At 43.0% G+C, this 23,251-nt stretch overlaps 1 protein-coding gene across 1 annotated transcript in view; it reads left to right on the plus strand.

Annotated features, from left to right (window-relative positions):
* ube2j1 (ubiquitin-conjugating enzyme E2, J1) overlaps positions 1 to 22,937 on the plus strand; it is a 78,564-nt gene extending 55,627 nt beyond the window's left edge. The window contains exons 6-8 of the mRNA XM_012855411.3: positions 3,883 to 4,012; positions 5,661 to 5,780; positions 20,963 to 22,937. Coding sequence (XP_012710865.1) covers positions 3,883 to 4,012; positions 5,661 to 5,780; positions 20,963 to 21,253 — 541 coding nt within the window. The 3' untranslated portion in view covers positions 21,254 to 22,937. The remainder of the gene's footprint in view (positions 1 to 3,882; positions 4,013 to 5,660; positions 5,781 to 20,962) is intronic.
* The last annotated feature ends 314 nt before the right edge of the window (positions 22,938 to 23,251 follow it).

Consider the following 23,251-nt stretch of genomic DNA (forward strand, 5'->3'; position numbering starts at 1 on the left):
TCTTGGGAATGACATATACAAGTCCTGCACAGTGGTCAGAGGGATTTTAAGCCATTCTTCTTGCAGGATAGTGGCCAGGTCACGACGTGATGCTGGTGGAGGAAAATGTTTCCTGACTCGCTCCTCCAAAACACCCCAAACTGGCTCAATAATATTTAGATCTGGTGACTGTGCAGGCCATGGGAGATGTTCAACTTCACTTTCATGTTCATCAAACCAATCTTTCACCAGTCTTGCTGTGTGTATTGGTGCATTGTCATCCTGATACACGGCACCTCCTTTAGGGTACAATGTTTGAACCATTGGATGCACATGGTCCTCCAGAATGGTTCAGTAGTCCTTGGCAGTGACGCGCCCATCTAGCATAAGTATGGGGCCAAGGGAATGCCATGATATGGCAGCCCAAACATCACTGATCCACCCCAATGCTTCACTCTGGGCATGCAACAGTCTGGGTGGTACGCTTCTTTGGGGCTTCTCCACACCGTAACTATCCCGGATGTGGAGAAAACCGTAAAGGTGGACTCATCAGAGAATAATACATGTTTCAAATTGTCTACAGCCCAAGATTTGCGCTCCTTGCACCATTGAAACCGACGTTTGGCATTGGGACGAGTGACCAAAGGTTTGGCTATAGCCGCCAGGCCGTGGATATTGACCCTGTGGACCTCCCGACGGACAGTTTTGGTGGAAACAGGAGAGTTGAGGTGCACATTTAATTCTGCCGTGATTTGGGGAGCCGTGGTTTTATGTTTTTTGGATACAATCTGGGTTAGCACCCGTATATCCCTTTCAGACAGCTTCCTCTTGCGTCCACAGTTAATCCTGTTGGATGTGGTTCGTCCTTCTTGGTGGTATGCTGACATTACCCTGGATACCGTGGCTCTTGATACATCAGCTAATTGGACCTTCACACTCTGCTCTTATTGGTTCAATGTGCAATTAATGAAAATTGGCCACCAGGCTGGTCCAATTTAGCCATGAAACCTCCCACACTAAAATGAGAGGTGTTTCAGTTTCATTGTCCAACCAATGTATATATATATATAAAAACAAAAAGTTAATAGCTGAAATGACAACAGTCATGCAAAACTGGAGAACTGTAGACTTGAGAGTGAGAAATATAGGCCCTGATGTCCTCCAGCAGCCTAAGCAGCATAACTAAATAGGTAGCTCAGTGTAACATAAGCCACTCTAATTATGAGCTTTGACAAAAGGGAAAGTTTTAAGTCTAGTCTTAAAAGTAGACAGGGTGTCTGCCTCACGGACCAAAACTTGGAGTTGGTTCCACAGTAGAGGAGTCATTAGATCTTAGTCATAAAACAATCTCATCAAGTTCCGTTTACTCTGCCCATTTGGTAAAAAGTTATCTAAGTCAACCCAGGGGATTGAATTAAGTCCCTGAATTTGCAGTAAGCCCTACTCCTGAAGGAGCTTTAAGTAATAGTGGACAGTTGATGCCATCAGTCCATACGTTTGTAGATATCCCTTCTGCTGAGCATGCATGTAACATCTGTGGAAAAGGATAACTCCCTTCTACATAGCTCACTACAAGCCATCATCTGCCATGACTGACTGGGGATTTTAGAAGAAAGAGCATATACCTAAAAAGTACAGAAACACTGGTCCAAGAGTGCTTTCCCCGTTAAAGAAAAAGTCTAAAGTAAATGGAAACAGCTCCCTAATTTTCTTTATCTTGGCGAGAACCACAGCTCAACATATGAGCTGTCTGCCTATAGTCAAATCTATAGGAGGAAAAACAAACATACAAGTAGTTGCACCAAAGGTTCCTTCAGTTGTTTTCTCTAGAACCACTTCCTAACCCTTGCTTTAGGAAGTGGTGTTAAACATTGTTCTTAAAATAACTACCAAGAGTTTACAAACTGGATCTGCAATCACACTCTTCACTTCTAAAAACACTGCTAGTATCACAGGTATTACAATATAAATCAATCAAATTTTATTGTCAATTACAATTTGCATTGCAATCAAAAAAATCAGTTCCAGTACAACCGTCCATCACATACACTTAAACAAACAAACATTTTGGGGGGAACAATTGACTGAGGCCTTGCGTTGCCAAGGAACGCAGCCAGTCAGTCGCTGCTAAATAGCGCAGCCGTCAAGGCCACATTCCTCCAAACAGCCCCGAACCCCGCCTACACGGAGTTCACGAGGCGCTGCCCTTGATCTGTCGAAGAAAGAGCAACAACATGGGGGAAAGAGGGGGGGGGGGGAAGAGACAGATGTTTGCCTATTTATGCTCTCACCAATAAAGAGACAAACAACCGACACAAAAAACCCTCATAGCACGAAAAGCACAAATAACACAATACAACATGTATGCAGAAGGTAAACATTTGAGACCTGTCGCGTGTGCGTAATTCATCAGTTTTATGAGTATCAGTTATGCGTGTGTGTATGGGCGAAAGTGTTTTATCTCCGTGAACACTCTCCAGAGGCCATTGTCCTTGATGTTATCAGCCGGCCCACAGTTCAGCAAAAGCATCCACAGGTGTCCGCAGGGGAGGGGGGTAGCCGGGGGCTTTTCTGAGCAATCTCCGCCATAACAATCCAGGAGTTGATAGGGAGGGAATCCAAATATGTTATTTGTTATGAGACAAGCTGCACTGCCTTTCCTGTCAGCTTTTAAGTCTTTCGCTGGCTCCACATAGTAAATGCAATTTTCCAAATTATTGGGCTTTTTCGCGCTTCACTTCCAGATTTTATCCCATCTTCCCTTGAGTTCAACCACCAAAGTCAGTCTGCGTTCCAACACAAGCAGCTTTTCGGCTTCGCTCCATTTACCTTCCAGGTTTGTCCGTTCACAGCCATAGTGAGCGCGTCATGCAGCCGGCAGCCTGATCAAGGCCAAATGGCTCCGACGTCCGCTGTATTTGCCGATACTTCAAAAATCCACAAAAAACAATAAGTAGAGATCCCAGTATCCTTAATCCAATGTGAAAATTTTAAACGTCCAGGAATGACAAGGTCGAAAGACACACCGTTTTCCTCCATGAATTTAGGGTGTATCTCACAAAATAAGTCAAATCAGGACCGGACGGGTCCCCCTTCCGTTGCCTACCCGTCGAAAAAAATTTATCAATAGTATTGAGAGACCAGCTTACCAGATCCATGTTTTTCAGAGTTTGGTTGATATGAAGAAAGTGCTCAGAAGACAAGACATAGCAAAGCAGGAGGGGGGGGGGGGGGGGGGGTGATGGGGGTAAAAGCTGCAGAGAGAAAAGACACGACCGACCTCGGAGAGAGACAGAGACAGACCACAAGCTAAAGCAGCTAAGTGGAAATATGGGCCATCAGCTGTTTGTACAATTTCTTATGTTTTCCTGTAAACAGCTGCCAGGCAAATGAGGTGTGGTCAAGCCACTTGCTCTTGCAAGTCCACAAAGTCATTATCGCCAATACATATGGTCTCAACAGGGTACATGAGCTGGCATGAAATGATGTTTTTGACATTTTACCCACTCCTGGTTTAAATCTATGCAAATTGCTTTAGCAGTATATTTGCAAATGTTAGCAGCTGGCTACAGACTTTTTCAAGCTTGGCTGCACTGTGTGATAGACTGTAAAACATACAGAAATAGTTCAGGATTTAGGACATTCTCCTAAACTTTATTTCAATGCAGCCCTCGTGATTGAATAACAGAATATTCTATATTGTGTCTAAAACATTATTTTAAGGTCCTTTATGTTTATAAAGGAATCTATTCTTACATGTACATCATATAAAGAGGCCTCATTAATGGTTTGACATTCACAATCACAAGTGACATTTTCATATAAGAAAATTTGTGAGCTGTAAAACTGAAAGATCTGTGTGAGACGAGATAATATCTCAGTATCATCTGTGTTCTCTTCCAGGTCCCAGGACTTCTGCTGTGAAGCTTGTGACTGTTCAATGCGTTCTGCCCTCTTACCGCTGACCTCCAACAGCAACCCCAGTGCTGAAGATCGCCAGGCCAAGGAACTAGCGCAGCAAATCAAATTCAAGGTACAAACACCATCTGTGGCATGAAGCATAGTTCATTTAGCCATGGCATTCTGGGAAATGAGGTCATGTTAGCTGTGGTCACTTTTCCCTTCCTGTGGTCTTACAGGTCACACAGCCTTGTTTCATCTGTGTTTGAACTCAATAAACTGGCCAATTGATCAGGAACGTATTAGTACCAAATGATTAGTACTGTGTGGAGAGCCAGACTAGTTGCTTTTGTGGAATTTCATTGTTGAGAACCAAAATGCTAGTTAAAGTTGTTACATCACGTTGATCAGACCCTGGTGCACAAAGAGTACAAGCTGACTGTTTCTTTTTTGAAAAAAAAAAAAACATTTAAAATGTCAAATAACGTGAATATGTAAAAGCTGTCCAAAAATTGGATAATGGAAGGCGAACTGCTGTATGTGCAGAACGATCTGGCTACAAAAAATTCTAACTTTTCTATCAAGTTGATCCAGTTGCTTGAAGTCTGATTGAAATCTGTCTGCTTTAACCATGGTATAATGCTACAACCATATGAACCAACCTAGACTACTCGTTGTCTTCTATACAAAACTGACCAAAGATATACTCAATGTGACTATGTCAAGATCGAGAGATTGATTCAGGACCCAGTATTCAGGCCGAACAAGCAGGGTGAATGAAAAAGCAGGTTTATTGGAGGTGTTCTTGAAAATACAGGGACAGGCAAGCTCAGAAATCCAAAAACAGAAAATGGTCAGGTAATACAAGCAGGCGGTCAGAACTGGGCAGGAAAAACAGGATCAGGATACAGGGTGGCTCAGAAGTCAAAAAAGAGGCAATTGGGTAATGTCAACAGAAACACACAAAGGGAATCCTGGACAAAACTCACCAAGGGCTCATAAAGAACAATGATCTGGCAGAGTGCAGGAGACAGAGGCAGATATAAGTAGGGGAGTGAGCAGGTGAACAGAGTGAAACTAATTACAAGAATGGGTGGAGCTGATCAGGGGAGACAAAATGGCTGCAACTAAACTGAAGCTGATTGGATGGTAACTGGTGAAGGGGAGTGAGAGCAAGACAAAAGAATGCTGGCAGGTGAACTGAATAAAGGCTGGTGACAGAAGTGATCAGAGCAGGCCAGAAGAAAAGTACAAAATCAAACCACATTAAAACCCAAACTATTCCATTAACCAAAGCTAGTACAGAACCTAAACCTAAGACAGAATTGATTACATAAAAGAATCACTAAACCAAAACATAACTTAAACTAATCCAGAACCAAAATCACCATAAAGACCAAATAGAACATAAGCAAATAATAAAAACCCAAATCATGACAGACTATTCCTTTTACTCTCAAGTCCTTGCATTGAAAGACTTAAATCATAATAGTGGCACTTAAGTTGTGTTGCTTATTAATAGTGTATGAAAGTTGTATGGAAATGGTCCAGGTGAGAGTTTTTCTTAGTAGTTGAGTAGGATCGCTTCAAATATCCTATTAAAGAACAATTTTCCTTTGGTGGTTCAAAACACGTTGTAGATGAATAAGGATTGGTATATAGCAAGTTCATATGGCCATGTAAAATGCAACTGTGATATCAGTCATGATAATGATCTATGCCTGTATTATTCCTACTGACACACTGTGTTGATAACTGCACTTTCTTGTGTATCGATATAGGCAGAGTCTAGTTTGGTAACGCAGGCTGGTACCAGCGCAGACAAAGCTTTAACAGTCACCTCTGGAGATAGCTTCACCTCTGCTGAGCAGCAAACTACAGAAAGGCCCCACGCGGAACAGGTTGGTGGCACACTGCAATGTAAGAGCACACTGAGAGGTACACAGCCGTACTGTTTTTTTTTTAAATCATTATTTGAGAGAACACTGTGAACGTTTGCATCCTGCTCATGTCACATTTTACCCATTTTGACATTTGACAGTGTTGAAAATACCATAAACATAATTTTTCTGTCTAAAACTTGAACTTTTGTAAAGTGACACTAAAAAACACAGGAATAAAAAAAATTTAAACTCTTAGATTTTGTTTACCGGTGGGCTTCAACACAGACACGGGATTGGCTCCTGCAGTTTAGTATCTTATAGGCTCTCATTAGATTATAAAGACACCTGAACTGATATTTAAATGACTTAGCACCTGCATAACAGTAGGTACGCATTCATCTGTAAGCCATAATCATCAAAATTACATGAAATAAATGGATAATAGACAGTAATCTTCTCTGTGTAATGAAAAATTATTTAGGATTTTCCTAATCTTGTAACTTCTTGGGATGAACCTATAGTTCAAGAGGCCCTGGATGTCATCCTGCAAGGTGAGGAAACCGACAGCGACTGCTGTGAGAGCAGGAGATGTGGAGAAACTGTCCAATTACAGCTATACTCTCTATAGTCATCCTGACATTAGTGTTTTATAAACTATGTGTACATTCTAAACAGATCTGTAGTTAAAAATTCTCTGTAGACAGTCATTTTGATGGGATTCTTGAGCCAAATCATGCTAAGAAGGCATTAAACATGAAATTATATGCAGGTTAAATGATGTTGGAATAATTAAAAGAGTAGAAATGAAAAGCAGAAAATGAAAGGACAATACAAATTCATGCAAAAATTGTATTTTCATGCCTTCTTTAACTGTTGAGCTGTTGGTTATAGTTGGTTGTTTTCATTTCACAGCCAGACATCAGCTGTCTCTTAATATAAGAGTAGGCAAGCTTTGTAGCTTTTAGCTTGCATGGCCATAGCTTCTCTTCAGCAGCTCTGAAAATATCAGCAGGCTGTGTTGCCTAAGAGGATTGATTTTGGTGCCAGATGCTATCCAGGGAACCACAGAGACTGATTCTGAAGGAGCAGAGGAGAGGGTCAACTTAGATTAGTATCCTGTGTTTAAAATAAACCAAGCAGAGCCAAAATAGTACCTACCATCTGTTTCTGGTCTTGAAGCTAAATCTAAAACGGATCTACAGCAGCATGTATCTGGCTGTATTAACCTTGGGTTTCATCAACCCAGTTACTTTCCTCAAAGAAACCCATGTTTCCTTTGCCCTAACAGTCCCAAACCACCTGCTAGTTGTTAGTACAGCCTGCTGACCTGATCCCTTGAAGGTCAGGGTCATTTTTACATTCATTAAGTTTGCTGGATCTATAGGAGGGAATCACATGCAGACTTTACTTACATCACTGGATCCCATCCATAAGGAACCGACCATCGGTTACTCACCAGGAAGCCTCCTCCCCAGGCCTGGCTAGAGGGTGGAGTCTTGGTAGTTGGACTCCATCTCCTGGTATGTTCATGGAGCATCCCCCTTTGTGAGGGCAAGACAATATATACACAGAATATTGTTTTAATAAAAGTAATAAAAATTATAAATCTCACATATGTATGTTTAAACAGGTTTCTTACCACTAGTGTTTATTTTAGAGGCAAGGAGCCAGTGGTTCACACAAAAAAGAGCAACTGATATTCCAACTAGGATAAAAGACATTAAGTCTGACAATCTAGTTGTTGTATAACTGCTCTACAAGGTGCTTATAATTCTTTTTTTTTATCAGTTCAAGTGTTATCTTTAAGCCCCTGAGCACATCGACAGGAATAGTTCAGATGCAGTTGAATAACATCACCTGTCCTGTGTGATTATAAGCAGGAGGTGAGGTAGAAGGAAGAATACTGCCCTTGGGGTTCTAGTCAGTTAAAAGCCTTCAGCAGCCTGTGAGAAGTATCAATAGCAGCAGAGTTCAAGTTTAGGCTGATGGAACAGCAAAAACCGCTTAAAGATTCTGTTGATTTGAGAAGTTAATTGGTGAACTCCAAACATGGAGCCCTGATTCTAAGCAGCTCACCAGCCACAGCTCTTTATAGACGTGTGATGTCTGAAATGACACATGTAGCATTGCTTTATGAAAATGCCGATATAGGAATAAATAAAATAAGTTATAATCATCAGAAGGTCTAAGTTCAACTCTGGGAGAATGTTGAAAATTTGCTTAATAAGACTCAACACAGAATTCAGGTGCAAAAAAATAGTGTAATATATGAAAAGAAAAATATTTACAATATTTACAGTTGTACACAATAAGTACAAACAAGCCAGTTAAATTTTTTTCAAATGAACAATTACAGAAATGGTTACTAAACTGTGGTCTGCAATTTCCACTTCATATAGCCCCACAAGGCTGTATTATTGTCCAAAAAGGTTGATTATTAGCAAAGGACTGAATGATATTGAAAAGTTAGTATATAAATGTGGGTTGCGGGAAGCGAGCTGCAGTGCCTCCTACCGCACTGATGGGAGTTGCAGTCGCTTCTTTCCGGGCTGAGGCATGAGGCCTGTCTCTAGCTCGCCACCCATCATATGGGAACAAAGGAACCTGGCCTGTATAAACATGAGCAATAATTAGCACAATGATTAACAATGCTTAGTTCCTAATTGATATCATAAACATATTTATATAGTCATCTACATGTACATGGTCTATCTTAATTGTTAAAAAATTATATACAAAACAATTATTCACAGAGTACTCTAACAATTGTTTACCACATTAAATGGTTTCGTACATAAATACACTTTAGAAATGCATTTCAGGAGACGCGGAGGAACATCATGGAGTGAAGACGTGCTTCTCGAGGCTCCGCAAAAGCAGGGACAAAACATTTATTTTAAAGCACACCCCTATTTATAAATCAGCCTCGCATATGTATATAATGGTGCGCTTCTAATCCCTGGTTCATTTGACATCTTTTTTGGTCGATAAGTCGTTTGTTTTAATAACTTTTTGTAGCAGGCCGCGGTCGTCGCCTCGAACCTAGCCAGCGTGCACTAGCTACATAGCGCCCGACCCGGGCCCGAAACGGACTGGTTTGTCACTTTTGGGTTGATCCCTTGTCCCCTGCACGGTGGCACTAGGACTGATATTACTGCGGGCACGGGTGAGCATAAAAGAGTGGTTTCCGTCCTTGGATGGTCCATTGTGCTAAAGCTAATTATTGGCTGCGCTCGCTCGTGTCGCTGAACTGGGACGTCATCGTTTACGACAACTTTCTTCGGCACTGTTTGGGACCATTTTCTGTTTTAAAGTACTGCGACTCTTGTAAAATGGACAAGAGGGAAACTAAGGGACCCCGTCAGAGACGTACTGCCGCTGAGACGAGCTCCGGATCGGGCGCGCTCCGGATGAATGAGACGCCGCTGGGGAGCGACGAGCGTGGATCAGATACACCGCTCAGTGAGGCAACATTCACCAAAGCACTGCAAGGTCTGAAGCAAGACATTTGTGATACTTTTGACTCGAGGATCGACTCTCTTACTCTCACATTAAGGTCAGAAATTAATTCCGTGAAGGCTGAGCTTAATGCTAATATAAACTCCATCCAGTCTCTTGTTGAAACTCAGGGAGCCACAATCAAAGAGCTCGAGGTCTCTGCTACCTCTTGCAGTGATGAATTGTCCTCCCTGCAGTCCTCTGTATCTGTTTTAGCAGAGGAAGTTAAACATCTACAGGCTAAATGTGAGGATCTGGAGGGAAGGTCAAGGCGTAATAATATTCGTCTCATCGGGCTGGCTGAAGGACTGGAATAAGATAAGATAAGATAGTCTTTATTGATCTCACAATGGAGAAATTCACTCGTCACATCGGCTCATACAAGAAGGTGCAGAGTAGGGAAGGTGCATTCAGTTATATACAGTGAATCTTCATATCTACAATGAATCAAAAGAATACCAAAAAAAAAATACAAAAAAGGAAATAGGAATGTAAATGTCTCATTTACATTCTTAGTGGTCTATATATATATATATATATATATATATATATATATATATATATATAATATATATAATATATATATATATATATATATATATATATATATATATATATATATATATATAAACATATCTATATACTTAAATATATACATATATCTATGCGCCTACTTACATACGCACCTACGCGTATGTACGTGCATATACATTGTATACATTTGTACATACATACATACATACATACATACATACATACATACATACATACATACATACATACATGTGTACTGACTTATGTTCAAGTGTTGATAGCAGCAGAAATCACTACATCAGGATTATTGCACGGGTTGTAGGACAGTGTATTAAATAGATTATTGCACCTTGGTTATTGCACATTAATTATTACAGTTATGGTCACAGTTGCAGTTACAGTGCAGCATTGTAAAATCTGATAGCAGCAGGAATAAATGACCTGCGGTAGCGCTCCTTTTTACAGACAGGATGTCTAAGTCTTGCACTGAAGGAGCTGCTCAGCTCGTCTACAGTCTGGTGCAGGGGGTGGAAGGTGTTGTCCATGATGGATGTGAACTTGGACAACACCCTCCTCTCAGCTACTTCCTCCACTGAGTCCAGAGTGCAGCCTAGGACAGAAGTGGCCTTCCTCACCAGCTTGTTCAGTCTCTTTCTGTCCCGCTCTGCACTGCCAGGAGCCCAGCAGACAACAGCGTAGAGGAGGGCTGAGGCCACCACAGAGTCATAAAATGTTTTTAGCAGAGGCCGGCTCACTCCAAAGGACCTCAGCCTCCTCAGGAGGTGGAGCCGGCTCTGGCCCTTCTTATACAGGGCGTCGGTGTTGTGAGTCCAGTCCAGTTTATTGTTGATGTGAACACCCAGGTATCTGAAACTCTCCACAGTTTCTATGTCCTCCCCCTGGATGTTCACGGGTGAGTGAGGTGGGGGTCTTCTCCTGAAGTCGATCACCATCTCCTTGGTCTTACTGGTGTTTAGACACAGATGGTTTTCCTCACACCAGTCCACAAAGTCCATGATGACCGACCGGTACTCCAGCTCGTTCCCCTCAGACACACAGCCCACAATGGCCGAGTCGTCAGAGAACTTCTGAAGGTGGCAGCTGTCCGTGTTGTAGGTGAAGTCCGAGGTGTAAAGGGTGAAGAGAAACGGAGATAGAACGGTGCCCTGGGGGGCCCCGGTGCTGCAAAGTGCCACCTCTGACTGACAGCCGTGCAGCTGCAAGTACTGAGGGCGGTCAGTGAGGTAGTCCATGGTCCAGTCAACTGGGAACTGCCCAGTTCTAGAGAATTCATCTCACAGCTTCTGCGTGACCTTTTGGGATTGGAGGATGTGCCGCTTCTGGACCGGGCTCACAGATCTAGCAGGGAAAAACCTAAAGAAGGAGCTCCACCTCGACCAACTATCATCAGAGTGCATTATTTTCATGTGAAGGAACTGATTCTGCGCCGGGCAGGAGCTGCTGCACCTCTTCTCTATCAGGGCAGGAAAATTTTTATCTTTCCAGACTTTACGTCATCAGTGGCCAAAAAACGCTCACAATTTGGGAATGCCAAACGTCTCCTACACTCGTGCCCTGGCGTTAAGTTTGGTCTGTTCTACCCTGCTGAGTTAAGAATCACACTGCCAAATGGAGCTGTGCGCAAGTTTTCCGACCCCGAAGCTGCCACAGACTTTATTAAGAAACTGGGAGGTGGTGCTTCTTCTGACTAATGACTTTGACTTGGTTTGAGGCTGATGTTCGTTATTTCTGATTTATATTTGTGAAATGGTAACCTAACTGAAGGTTTCTTTTTTTTTTTGTGTGATTTCACAAACTGTAGGGGGTGCTTTTAGTACCAGATTTTGTTAATTATTATTTTTATTTTTTTATCTTATTTAAGATGTTTTCTTTATTTTTGTTTAATTTTTTAAAAAAAAATATATATTTTATAAATATTACTATATTATTTATATTTTATTAAATCTTTTTTTTTTTCAAAATACCTTTTTAGTTTTCTATCCTTACTACTGATTTATTTCCTATATATACTTTATTTGTTTATTTATATTTCTGTGTGGGTATAGGTGTGCAGATGCATATCTACTCATACACTTAATTAGATAATATAATTTGATCCACTTATTTTTGTTCCTGCTTTGCACTGGTGGGAGCTTGAGTTCTACTGGGTCCGTGGATGCTTGGGAAGAGGTATCTAGTAGTTAGCAAAAGGGGTATGCGCGCATCTTGTTTGGGAAGATGCTTCAGCAATCAGGGGTAAGTTCAAACGTTCTTGTTTTGTCGTACTGTTTTTCACATGGTATTTGGTCTTTAAGTGCTATCAATGGGTCACTCTTTACACAGATTGATGGATGTCACAATCTAATTGTGATAATTTACTAAAGGGTCAGGTTTTCAAGTTTTGTAGCTGGAATTGTAAGGGTTTAAATCAACCCATTAAAAGGAGTAAAGTGCTCCATCATTTACAGCATTTGGGTGCTCAAATTGTGTTTTTACAAGAAACCCACTTGAAAATCTCAGATCATTCTAGACTCCGGAAGGGCTGGGTTGGCCAAATATATCATTCAACTTTTCAAGGTAAATCTCGAGGTGCTGCTATTTTAATTCACAAATCAGTACCATTTGTGTCTTCTAACATTATTACTGATCCTAATGGTAGATACATTATTGTTTGTGGGAGCATCTTTAATACAAAATTAGTTTTGGCTAATGTACACGCACCGAATTGGGACGATTATAATTTTTTTAGGTCCTTTTTTACCAAAATTCCAGATTTATCTTCACATTTTCTTATCTTGGCTGGCGATTTGAACTGTTGGCTGGGCCCTTTGGATCGGTCATCAAATAATATTAACAGACAATCACTTTCTTCCAAAGTTGTTAATAATTTTCTTAAAGAATTCTCAGTTATTGATGCCTGGCGCTTTCTTAACCCTACTCGTAAAGAATATACATTTTTCTCCCCAGTTCACCATACATACACTCGTATTGATTACTTTCTTTTGGACAGCCGACTGATACCGCATATCCGATCTTGTTCACACAATGCCATTGTAATTTCAGATCATGCTCCTGTGACATTGGACCTGGTGATGGGAGGTGGTTCTCCTTCTGTTGTTCCTTGGCGCTTGAACACACGTCTGTTGTCTGATGATAAGTTTGTTGCCTTTGTTACTTCGAAAATAGACTTCTTCATTGCCACAAATGATACCCCAGGTGCATCACCCTCTCTCTTGTGGGAGACTTTTAAGGCTTTTATACGAGGACAGATTATATCCTACAGTAGTTTCGAAACTAAGCAGAGAAAGGCAAAGTTGTCAGAACTTACAACTCGAATTCTGCAGTTGGATGAACTATACGCAGCTTCCCCCTCACCCGAGACATACAATGTTAGGTTGTCTTTACAGGCAGAGTTTGACCGATTGGCATCAGTACAGGTGGAGGAGATGCTTTTGAAGTCGCAGCATGCCCAATATGAATATGGTGACAAGGCCAGTAAACTACTTTCTCACCAACTTCGTAACGCGTCAGCAACACATTTTATCCCACAGATCCAAACTCACAATGGTATCTCTTCGGATCCACAAATAATTAATAACCAGTTCCAAGAATTTTACTCGTCATTATACGTATCTGAATGTCCATTTGATATTTTGTCTCTGGACTCTTTCTGTGATAACCTTGTTTTTCCTGTACTAGACCGAACTTATAGTCTTAAAATGGAAGAGCCTTTGGCTGTAGAAGAAGTTCTACGTGCTCTTAATAATATGCAAAGTTCAAAATGCCCAGGACAGGATGGATTTCCTGTCGAATTTTACAAAAAGTTCAGTCTTAAATTGGCTCCCCTCCTACTGAACATGTTTAGGCACTCATTTGAAACTGGAATTCTCCCAGCATCCTTGTTACAGGCTTCTATTTATTTGATCCTGAAGAAGGATAAAGATCCTTTATCTTGTGGCTCCTATCGCCCAATTTCTCTTTTAAACGTAGACTATAAAATTCTCGCCAAACTTTTAGCCCTCCGTTTAGCCCTCCGTTTAGAAACTGTCTTGCCATCTTTGATTAGTCCTGACCAGACTGGATTTATTAAGGGGAGATATGCCTTCTCCAATGTTAGACGGTTATTTAATGTGCTCTATAACCCCACAGATTATTGTGAAGCTGAATTTGTGATTAGTCTGGATGCGGAGAAGGCGTTTGACAGAGTGGAGTGAGGTTACCTTTTTTATGTACTTCAACGTTTTGGATTTGGTAATAAGTTTGTTTCGTGGATAAAGCTCTTGTACACTTCCCCACTTGCCTCTGTCAAAACAAATTCCATTTACTCTAAATATTTTCCTCTTTTCAGAGGCACTAGACAGGGGTGCCCCATGTCCCCATTACTTTTTGCAATAGCTATAGAGCCATTGGCCATCTCACTTAGATCCAATATACATTTAAGTGGGGTCACAAGATCAGGCATTGAACAACGGCTTTCCTTGTACGCCGACGACTTGCTTCTCTATATTTCTAAACCAGCCTCTTCAGTCCCTATTGTACTTTCAACTCTTGATCAATTTAGCCGCGTCTCTGGCTATAAACTAAACCTTGGTAAAAGTGAAATTTTTCCATTAAATTCGGTGGCTCGAAATACCCCTCCCTGGGCTGCCACCTTACCGTGGTGGAGGGGTTTAAGTGTCCCAATGATCCTAGGAGCTATGCTGTCAGGGGCTTTAAGCCCCTAGTAGGGTCACCCAAGGCACACAGGTCCTAGGTGAGGGACCAGACAAAGCGCAACCCAAAATGCCCCTTATGATGAGTAAGATTATTGGACCTCATGTTCCCTCGCCCGGTCGCAGGTCACCGGGGCCCCACTCTGGAGCCAGGCCTGGAGGTGGGGCACGTTGGCAAGCGTCTGGTGGCCGGGCTTTTGCCCATGGAGCCTGGCCGGGCTCAGCCCGAAGAGGCAACATGGGTCCCCCTTCCAATGGGCTCACCACCTGTCGGAGGGGCCAAAGGGGTCGGGTGCATTGTGCAACGGGTGGCAGTAGAGGGCGGGGACCTTGGCGTTCCGATCCTCGGCTGCAGAAGCTGGCTCTTGGGACGTGGAATGTCACCTCTCTGGTGAATGAGCTTGTGCGCGAGGTTGAGAGGTTCCGACTAGAGATAGTCGGACTCACCTCGACGCACCGCTCTGGCTCCGGAACCAGTCTCCTTGAGAGGGGCTGGACATTCTTCCACTCTGGAGTTGCCCATGGTGAGAGGCGCCGAGCTGGGGTTGGCATACTGGTTGCCCCTCATCTCGGTGCCTGCACGTTGGGGTTTTCCCCGGTGAACGAGAGGGTGGCCTCCCTCCGCATTCGTGTGGGGGGACGGGTTCTGACTGTTGTTTGCGCTTATGCGCCAAACAGCAGTTCAGATTACCCACCCTTTTTGGAGTCCTTGGAAGGGGTACTGGAGAGTGCCCCTCCTGGGGACTCCCTCGTTTTGCTGGGGGACTTCAACGCTCACGTGGGCAATGACAGTGGGACCTGGAGGGGCGTGGTTGGGAGGAATGGCCCACCTGATCTGAACTCGAGTGGTGTTTTGTTGTTGGACTTCTGTGCTCGTCATGGATTGTCCATCACAAACACCATGTTCAAGCATAAGGGTGTCCATATGTGCTCTTGGCACCAGGACACCCTAGGTCGCAGTTCAATGATCGACTTTGTTGTCGTTTCATCTGATCTGCGGCCGTATGTCTTGGACACTCGGGTGAAGAGAGGGGCGGAGCTCTCCACCGACCATTACCTGGTGGTGAGTTGGCTCCGATGGCGGGGGAGGAAGCCGGTCCAACCGGGCAGGCCCAAACGCACTGTGAGGGTTTGCTGGGAACGTCTGGCAGAGTCCCCTGTGAGGCGGAGCTTTAACTCCCACCTCCGGGAGAACTTTAAACACGTCCCGAGGGAGGCGGGGGACATTGAGTCTGAATGGACCATGTTCCACGCCTCTATTGTTGAGGCGGCTAGTTGGAGCTGTGGCCGCAAGGTTGTCGGTGCATGTCGCGGCGGCAACCCTCGAACCCGCTGGTGGACACCAGCGGTGAGGGAAGCCGTCAAGCTGAAGAAGGAGTCCTACCATGCTTTTTTGGCCTGTGGGACTCCGGAAGCAGCTGATGTGTATCGGCAGTCGAAGCGGCAGGCGGCTCGGCTGGTCGCCGAGGCAAAAACTCGGGCGTGGGAAGAGTTCGGAGAGGCCATGGAGAAAGACTTCCGTACGGCTTCGAAGCGATTCTGGTCCACTATCCGGCGTCTCAGGAGGGGGAAGCAGTGCAGTACCAACACTGTTTACAGTGGGGGTGGTGTGCTGCTGACCTCGACTCGGGACGTCGTGCGTCGGTGGGCAGAATACTTCGAAGACCTCCTTAATCCCACCAACACGTCTTCCATTGAGGAAGCAGAGCCTGAGGACTCTGGGTCGGGTTCTCCCATCTCTGGTGCTGAGGTTGCCGAGGTTGTTAAAAAGCTCCTCGGTGGCAAGGCCCCGGGGGTGGATGAGATTCGCCCTGAGTACCTTAAGGCTCTGGATGTTGTGGGGCTGTGTTGGTTAACGCGGCTCTGCAACATTGCGTGAACATCGGGGGCAGTTCCTCTGGATTGGCAAACTGGGGTGGTGCTCCCCCTATTTCAAAAGGGGGACCGGAGGGTGTGTTCCAACAACAGAGGAATCACACTCTTAAGCCTCCCTGGTAAGGTCTATTCAGGGGTTCTGGAAAGGAGGGTCCGTCGGATAGTCGAATCTCGGATTCAGGAAGAGCAGTGTGGTTTTCGTCCTGGCCGTGGAACACTGGACCAGCTCTATACCCTCAGCAGGATTCTTGAGGGGGCATGGGAGTTTGCCCAACCAGTCTACATGTGCTTTGTGGATCTGGAGAAGGCATTTGACCGTGTCCCCCGGGGATCCTGTGGGGGGTACTCCGGGAGTATGGAGTACCGGACCCTTTAATAAGGGCTGTCAGGTCTCTGTCAGAGTCTGGTCCGCATTGCCGGCTGTAAGTCGGACTCGTTTCCGGTGAGAGTTGGACTCCGCCAAGGTTGCCCTTTGTCACCGATTCTGTTCATAACTTTTATGGACAGAATTTCTAGGCGCAGCCAAGGTGTTGAGGGGATCCGTTTTGGTGGCCTTAGGATTGCGTCTCTGCTATTCGCGGATGACGTGGTCCTATTGGCTTCATCAGGGCGTGATCTACAGCTCTCACTGGAGCGGTTCGCAGCCGAGTGCGAAGCGGCCGGGATGAAAATCATGCCTCCAAATCCGAGACCATGGTCTTGAACCGGAAAAGGGTAGAGTGCCTTCTCCGGGTTGGGGAGGATGTCCTGCCCCTAGTGGAGGAGTTCAAGTATCTTGGGGTCTTGTTCACAAATGAGGGGAGGATGGAGCGGGAGATCGACAGGCGGATTGGTGCAGCGTCTGCTGTGAAGCGGGCGCTGTACCGATCCGTTGTGGTGAAGAGAGAGCTGAGCCAAAAGGCGAAGCTCTCGATTTACCGGTCGATCTACGTTCCTACCCTCATCTATGGTCACGAGTTTTGGGTCTTGACCGAAAGAACGAGATCCCGGATACAAGCGGCTGAAATGAGTTTTCTCCGTAGTGTGTCTGGGCTCTCCCTTAGAGATAGGGTGAGGAGCTCAGTCATCCGGGGAGGACTCAGAGTAGAGCCGCTGCTCCTCCACGTCGAGAGGAGCCAGTTGAGGTGGCTCGGGCATCTGGTTAGGATGCCTCCTGGACGCCTCCCTGGTGAGGTGTTCCGGGCACGTCCCACCGGGAGGAGGCCCAGGGGAAGACCCAGGACACGCTGGAGGGACTATGTCTCCCGGCTGGCCTGGGAACGCCTTGGAATTCCTCCTGAGGAGCTGGCCCAAGTGGCTGGGGAGAGGGACGTCTGGGCCTCCCTACTGAAGCTGCTACCCCCGCGACCCGACCCCGGATAAGCGGAAGAAGACGGACGGACGGGCTCGAAAATATTCACTTGCTTCTCTCCCATTTAGGTTTGCCTTTGATGGTTTTACATATTTAGGTGTGAAGGTCAAATGTAAATTTTGCGACCTTTTTAAATTTAACTTTGAGCCGTTGGTGGACAAGGTCAAACAAGACCTAGATAGATGGTCTTTGCTTCATTTATCCGTTGCTGGGAGAATTAATACGATTAAAATGAACGTGCTTCCCAAGTTTTCTTTTCTCTTTCAGTGTGTCCCTGTTTTTATACCCGTTTCTTTTTTTAGCAAACTGGACCAAATCATCACTGGATTTATTTGGGATCATAAACCCTCTAGAATTCGTAAATCATATCTTAGGAGACCAAAAAGTGTGGGTGGAATGGCACGGCCGGACTTTATGTTTTATTATTGGGCATTTAATATTAGAATTCTTAATTATTGGTTAAAGGCAAATGATTTGGACAACGCCCCGGCTTGGCTGGATTTGGAAACCTCATCCTGTATACGATCGTCTTTGTCTGCCTTAGTTTATGCTCCCAAATTGCTATCAGGTGCTGAAATTCCGAACAACAAAATGGTAAGGGTGACTCTGAAAATTTGGTTTCAGTTCCGCCGCTATTTTAAATTAAACTTTTTTTCTTTACAATCTCCTATCTTCAAGAACCCTCTATGATCGATAGTGCTTTCTCCGTTTGGTTTTCTCATGGTATCAAAAGCTTTAGTGACCTCTATGAGGAGGGTACATTCGTCTCCTTTGATCAGCTTTCTGCAAAATTCGACCTCCCAAAGAGCCACTTTTTTCGGTACCTACAGGTCCGAAGTTATGTTAAGGAGAAAACTTCTCTTTTTCCCTCTAGACCTCCTGTTAATGATTTGGATAAACCTTTGTCACCTCCCCCACCGAAAAAGGATCCTATTTCATGTTTGTATGAGAGATTGTGCTGTCTTCGTGAGTCCCCAATTCTCTCAATCAAATAATGGGAAGAGGACTTGGGTTTTCTGTTTCCAGATGACTTGTGGGATAGAATTCTTTACCGTGTACATGGTTCGTCACTGTGTGCCAGACACGGACTAATTTAGTGTAAGGTCCTGCATCGCACTCACTAGACTAAGACCAGGCTGTCTAAAATATACCCAAACGTTAGTCCGGAATGCGATCGTTGCCATCAAACTCCTGCCTCACTGATCCATATGTTTTGGTCATGCCCATCACTAAAGCAATATTGGACAAACATTTTTGCAGCCTTGTCTGAAGTAGCTCATGTGTCCATCCAGCCTGATCCACTAACTGCATTGTTTGGTGTACTTTCTGAGACGGTTTCTTTGTCAAGACTTAAGGCTGATCTGGTTTCATTTCTCACTTTGTTGGCGAGGCGTAGAATATTGCTGTGCTGGAAATCAGCTTTACCTCCCTCATTTGAAATCTGGATTACACTTTAGTAAACTTGATAAGATTAAATTTACCCTACGAGGTTCCACAACTACAAGACTTGGCAACCGTTTTTTGATTTTATTCAGACATTGCCGTCCCGTATGGTGCCCAACTAAATTTAAATTTTGCTTTTGCCTGACCTTTTTATTTACATTATCATATTATTTATCAAATTATTTATTTTGTCATTAATACCCATTGATGTACCTTTTTCTTAAATCCTTCCCCCCCCCTTTTTTTTTTCTCCACTATTAAGACCTATATTTATATCATTGTACTTTGCACAAAAGACTAATGTCTTTTTTATTTCTTTCTCTAATATATCTACTTTTTGTTTTTTTTTCTTGTTTTCTTTTCTTATTCCTCTGGATTTTATTTGGGAAGGCTTATCCATGTGTTCTGTACGACTTATGTTCGGTTCGGTTATAGAAAAAAGTCTACATATCTTGTTCATATATTTTTGCACGTTTTGTATTTTGATGTTAAAACCTAATAAAAAAAAAAGAAAAAAAAAAAAGAAAAAAAAAAAGAAATGCATTTCAATTTGCCTATGCATGTAAAGGCTTTCAGCCAATAACCATGAAATAAGGTTAATGGTTTACTAATTTTAACCCAGTTGGCCAAATGAAAAACTTTTGTTTTTCATTAACCTGTTATTTTTAACAGGTTAATACAATATTATCACAGTGGAAGCTAGACAATTTAGTTGTTAGCCATGATTCTGGAACAATGGAAACCAATAGCGTCTGCGCTAAGCTAACATTATCAACACAGGGTATTTAGCATTAGCTAAATAACCATTGTTTTCTTTTCTTATTCCTCTGGATTTTATTTGGGAAGGCTTATCCATGTGTTCTGTACGACTTATGTTCGGTTCGGTTATAGAAAAAAGTCTACATATCTTGTTCATATATTTTTGCACGTTTTGTATTTTGATGTTAAAACCTAATAAAAAAAAAAGAAAAAAAAAAAAGAAATGCATTTCAATTTGCCTATGCATGTAAAGGCTTTCAGCCAATAACCATGAAATAAGGTTAATGGTTTACTAATTTTAACCCAGTTGGCCAAATGAAAAACTTTTGTTTTTCATTAACCTGTTATTTTTAACAGGTTAATACAATATTATCACAGTGGAAGCTAGACAATTTAGTTGTTAGCCATGATTCTGGAACAATGGAAACCAATAGCGTCTGCGCTAAGCTAACATTATCAACACAGGGTATTTAGCATTAGCATGCTACAAACAAGGTAACACTCACCAGTTCTGTCCTTAGTGAGTTTCACAAGGTTCACAAAATACACCGACCTTCAGTAGTAGAAGTATCTAAAAGTTGCAAGGCATACCAGTGAGTGTTATAGCATTTAAGATGGAAGATCATTACTTTAAGTCGGCTAATTGCCTACCTGCAGCAGCTCCATACAGTCACCAGCCCACACTAAATACAACAGTGAGCGGCCATACTTATTGAAATCTCACCGGAAGTCTCATGGGAAAATCTCGTGGGAAAATATCGCAGCAACTCTGGTGAGATTACAGACTTAGTGCCTGATGGAGGAAACTTAGAAATGGAAAAATGAAGGAGGAGAAGCCTTAAAACAGCTTGGTTACACACAGACTTACTTACACACAGAATCCTTAGACTACATCACTGCCATGACAGACGCGCAGAACATCCTGAATGCATCTCAGGAGAACCAGGAAAGATAAAAGTATCTGACTGATAACATGTTTGCCTCTCGTTTTGTCTGAAGGATTTTCTCAATAATGTCCCCCTCCACAGGCAGAAGTATCTCCAGCAGCCGGTGTGGAGGACCCTCAGACCCCCGATGAAAACAGCCCCATTCGTCCACTTAGTCCTCGACAGCGGCGAGCTCAGCAGCACAGCCGACAGGCCCAGAGAGCTGCCAGAGAGCCAGGAGCTAGCAGAGCGATGTTTGCCCCAGCACCTCGCCACAATGAGAGCCACGCAGGCTCTGTAGTCCTCATCGTTGTTCTCACCCTCGCTTTGGCTGCTCTCATCTTCCGCAGAATCTACTTGGCTAATGAATACAAGTTTAACTATGATCTGTGATGCTTCCCTTTGCTGCTATGGTCTCTACAGAACTTTCAGCAGAACTGTGTGGAGGCAGAGCTGAGGCAGTAGCTAACACTGACTCTTGGGGCTTTTCCACTAAAATGGTTCCAGGACTAAACCAGAACCAGGTAAACCGGTTCTAATACAAAATCCAAATGTAGCTAAGAACTGCTGGTTATTCACAGCCAAAGAGCCAAAACAAAGCCTCACTATGATGCCACATAGAAAGTGTCTTCCAGGATGTGCCACCTTCCCTCTGGTGTATTCTGTGTTTCAGCAGAGGAATAGAGCGCAGGGAGACAGTTTACCCAGACAGCGTGCCGTTCGTCCCATTGCCTCTGCAGACAGATGTCATACTTTTAGTTTATTGAGTGTTTTTTGTACAATGCTTGATATTTGGGAGATGCTTTACAATGCACACCCTGCTGTGGAAATCACCTGCATTCAGAATACCAGCTGATGATATTTACATTTTATAAGCATGAAAGCTGTAAACCCATTCTCTTCCTCATGTTTTGACTTCACATGGCCAGTAAAGCTTAAAGTTTTTCTTCCTCCTGATTAACAGTACAAATACAACAGTAAATCCTAGAGTTGAAGCAGTGCTTAAAGCATTTTAGTTGGTTCTTGGTCTCCACGAACCTGCCCCAAACCCCTGATGAAAGTGGTTCTTGTCCCGGGTCCAGCATGGAACTTGTGCTGCTGTAGCACCTCTCTCTATGTGTTGGATTTAGCCTGTCAGAAGTTGCAGCCAAACCCTAGCTCTGATTTGGTACTGGAACCAGTTTGCTGGAAACCCCCTTTGTGCTCTCCCACCTCAGCATCCCCCTACCCTAAGGAGGACTCATTCCTACAGAGGAGGTGTTACAGTCGTCAACATATGACCTTCAGGGTGTCTTTTAATTACGATTAATTTTACTCCTTGCAGCATTGTGCTTTTTTTTAAATGGGAAGCTTTTTGTGTTTATGGAGCTCATGCCACACACAACATTTCTCCCACAACTTATGTAATTGTTGAATATCCATTGGCTGTAATATTCTATTAATTAAACTGTAACTGACAGGTCAGAGACATGCAAATACAAGATGTTTCTCTTAGACTCATTTAATCTTAAAATGATCCACATGAAGTGCATGAACTATAATGATTTACTATGTTCTAAATTCCTGCCTCACAGGAATCTGATTACATGATGTCGGACCAATAATCTGGGGAAAGTCTTAGTTTTAAATCTGTAAACTACCGCACGCCTATTGTTTTATTCTCTCTCTTTTTTTACAGATGGGAGTGAGCAGATAGGAGTATTACATAATCTCATCTACCACAGACAATAACCTGTGTGTGTATGTGTGTTCGCTTTTAAATCAAAAGCTGCTGATTTTTAATTTTGTGAATTCTTTTGACTAAATTGAAGCTCTCCCTTCACTCTAAAGAGTATATTCATATTCATTTATACATGCAAAATGCTGCACTGTGATCATTATAATATCTTTAGATCAATAGCAGGGCTGTTAGTACTTTTACTTGACTTCTAGTGCTTTTAAGAACCTGGTTTCTTTGCCAAAGAATCACCATCAAGAAGGTGTTCGACTTGAAAGTGAATGCTCACAAATGATTCTATGAGTTGTCGTTTGAAAATTAAGGTGTTACCCAGTTAAATAAATCCAATGATAAAATGAAGTTTGTGCTTATTTAGAAAATATTTGCTGATGAAAATGGAGAAAAAACCCCGGTAAGTGATTGAGTTTGTGTGTAAGAACTAGAACTTCTATACAAAGTTGGTTGCTTGGAGACTTAACTACCTTATGGGGCGTTAGTTGGTAAGGTTAATTGGTTAGTTTATACTTGTATTTACCTGTTATTTTACCTGTTATTTATCAGTTAATGAATCCTATACATCCTAACAACCCACTTATTAACCGTTATTTAATATTTTCAACATATTATTTTAAACAGCTGATCTTTAAGACCCTAACAAGACCCCGTAACTTTAA

The sequence above is a fragment of the Fundulus heteroclitus genome, unplaced genomic scaffold (genome assembly GCF_011125445.2).
Source record: "Fundulus heteroclitus isolate FHET01 unplaced genomic scaffold, MU-UCD_Fhet_4.1 scaffold_86, whole genome shotgun sequence".
Lineage (NCBI taxonomy): Eukaryota > Metazoa > Chordata > Actinopteri > Cyprinodontiformes > Fundulidae > Fundulus > Fundulus heteroclitus.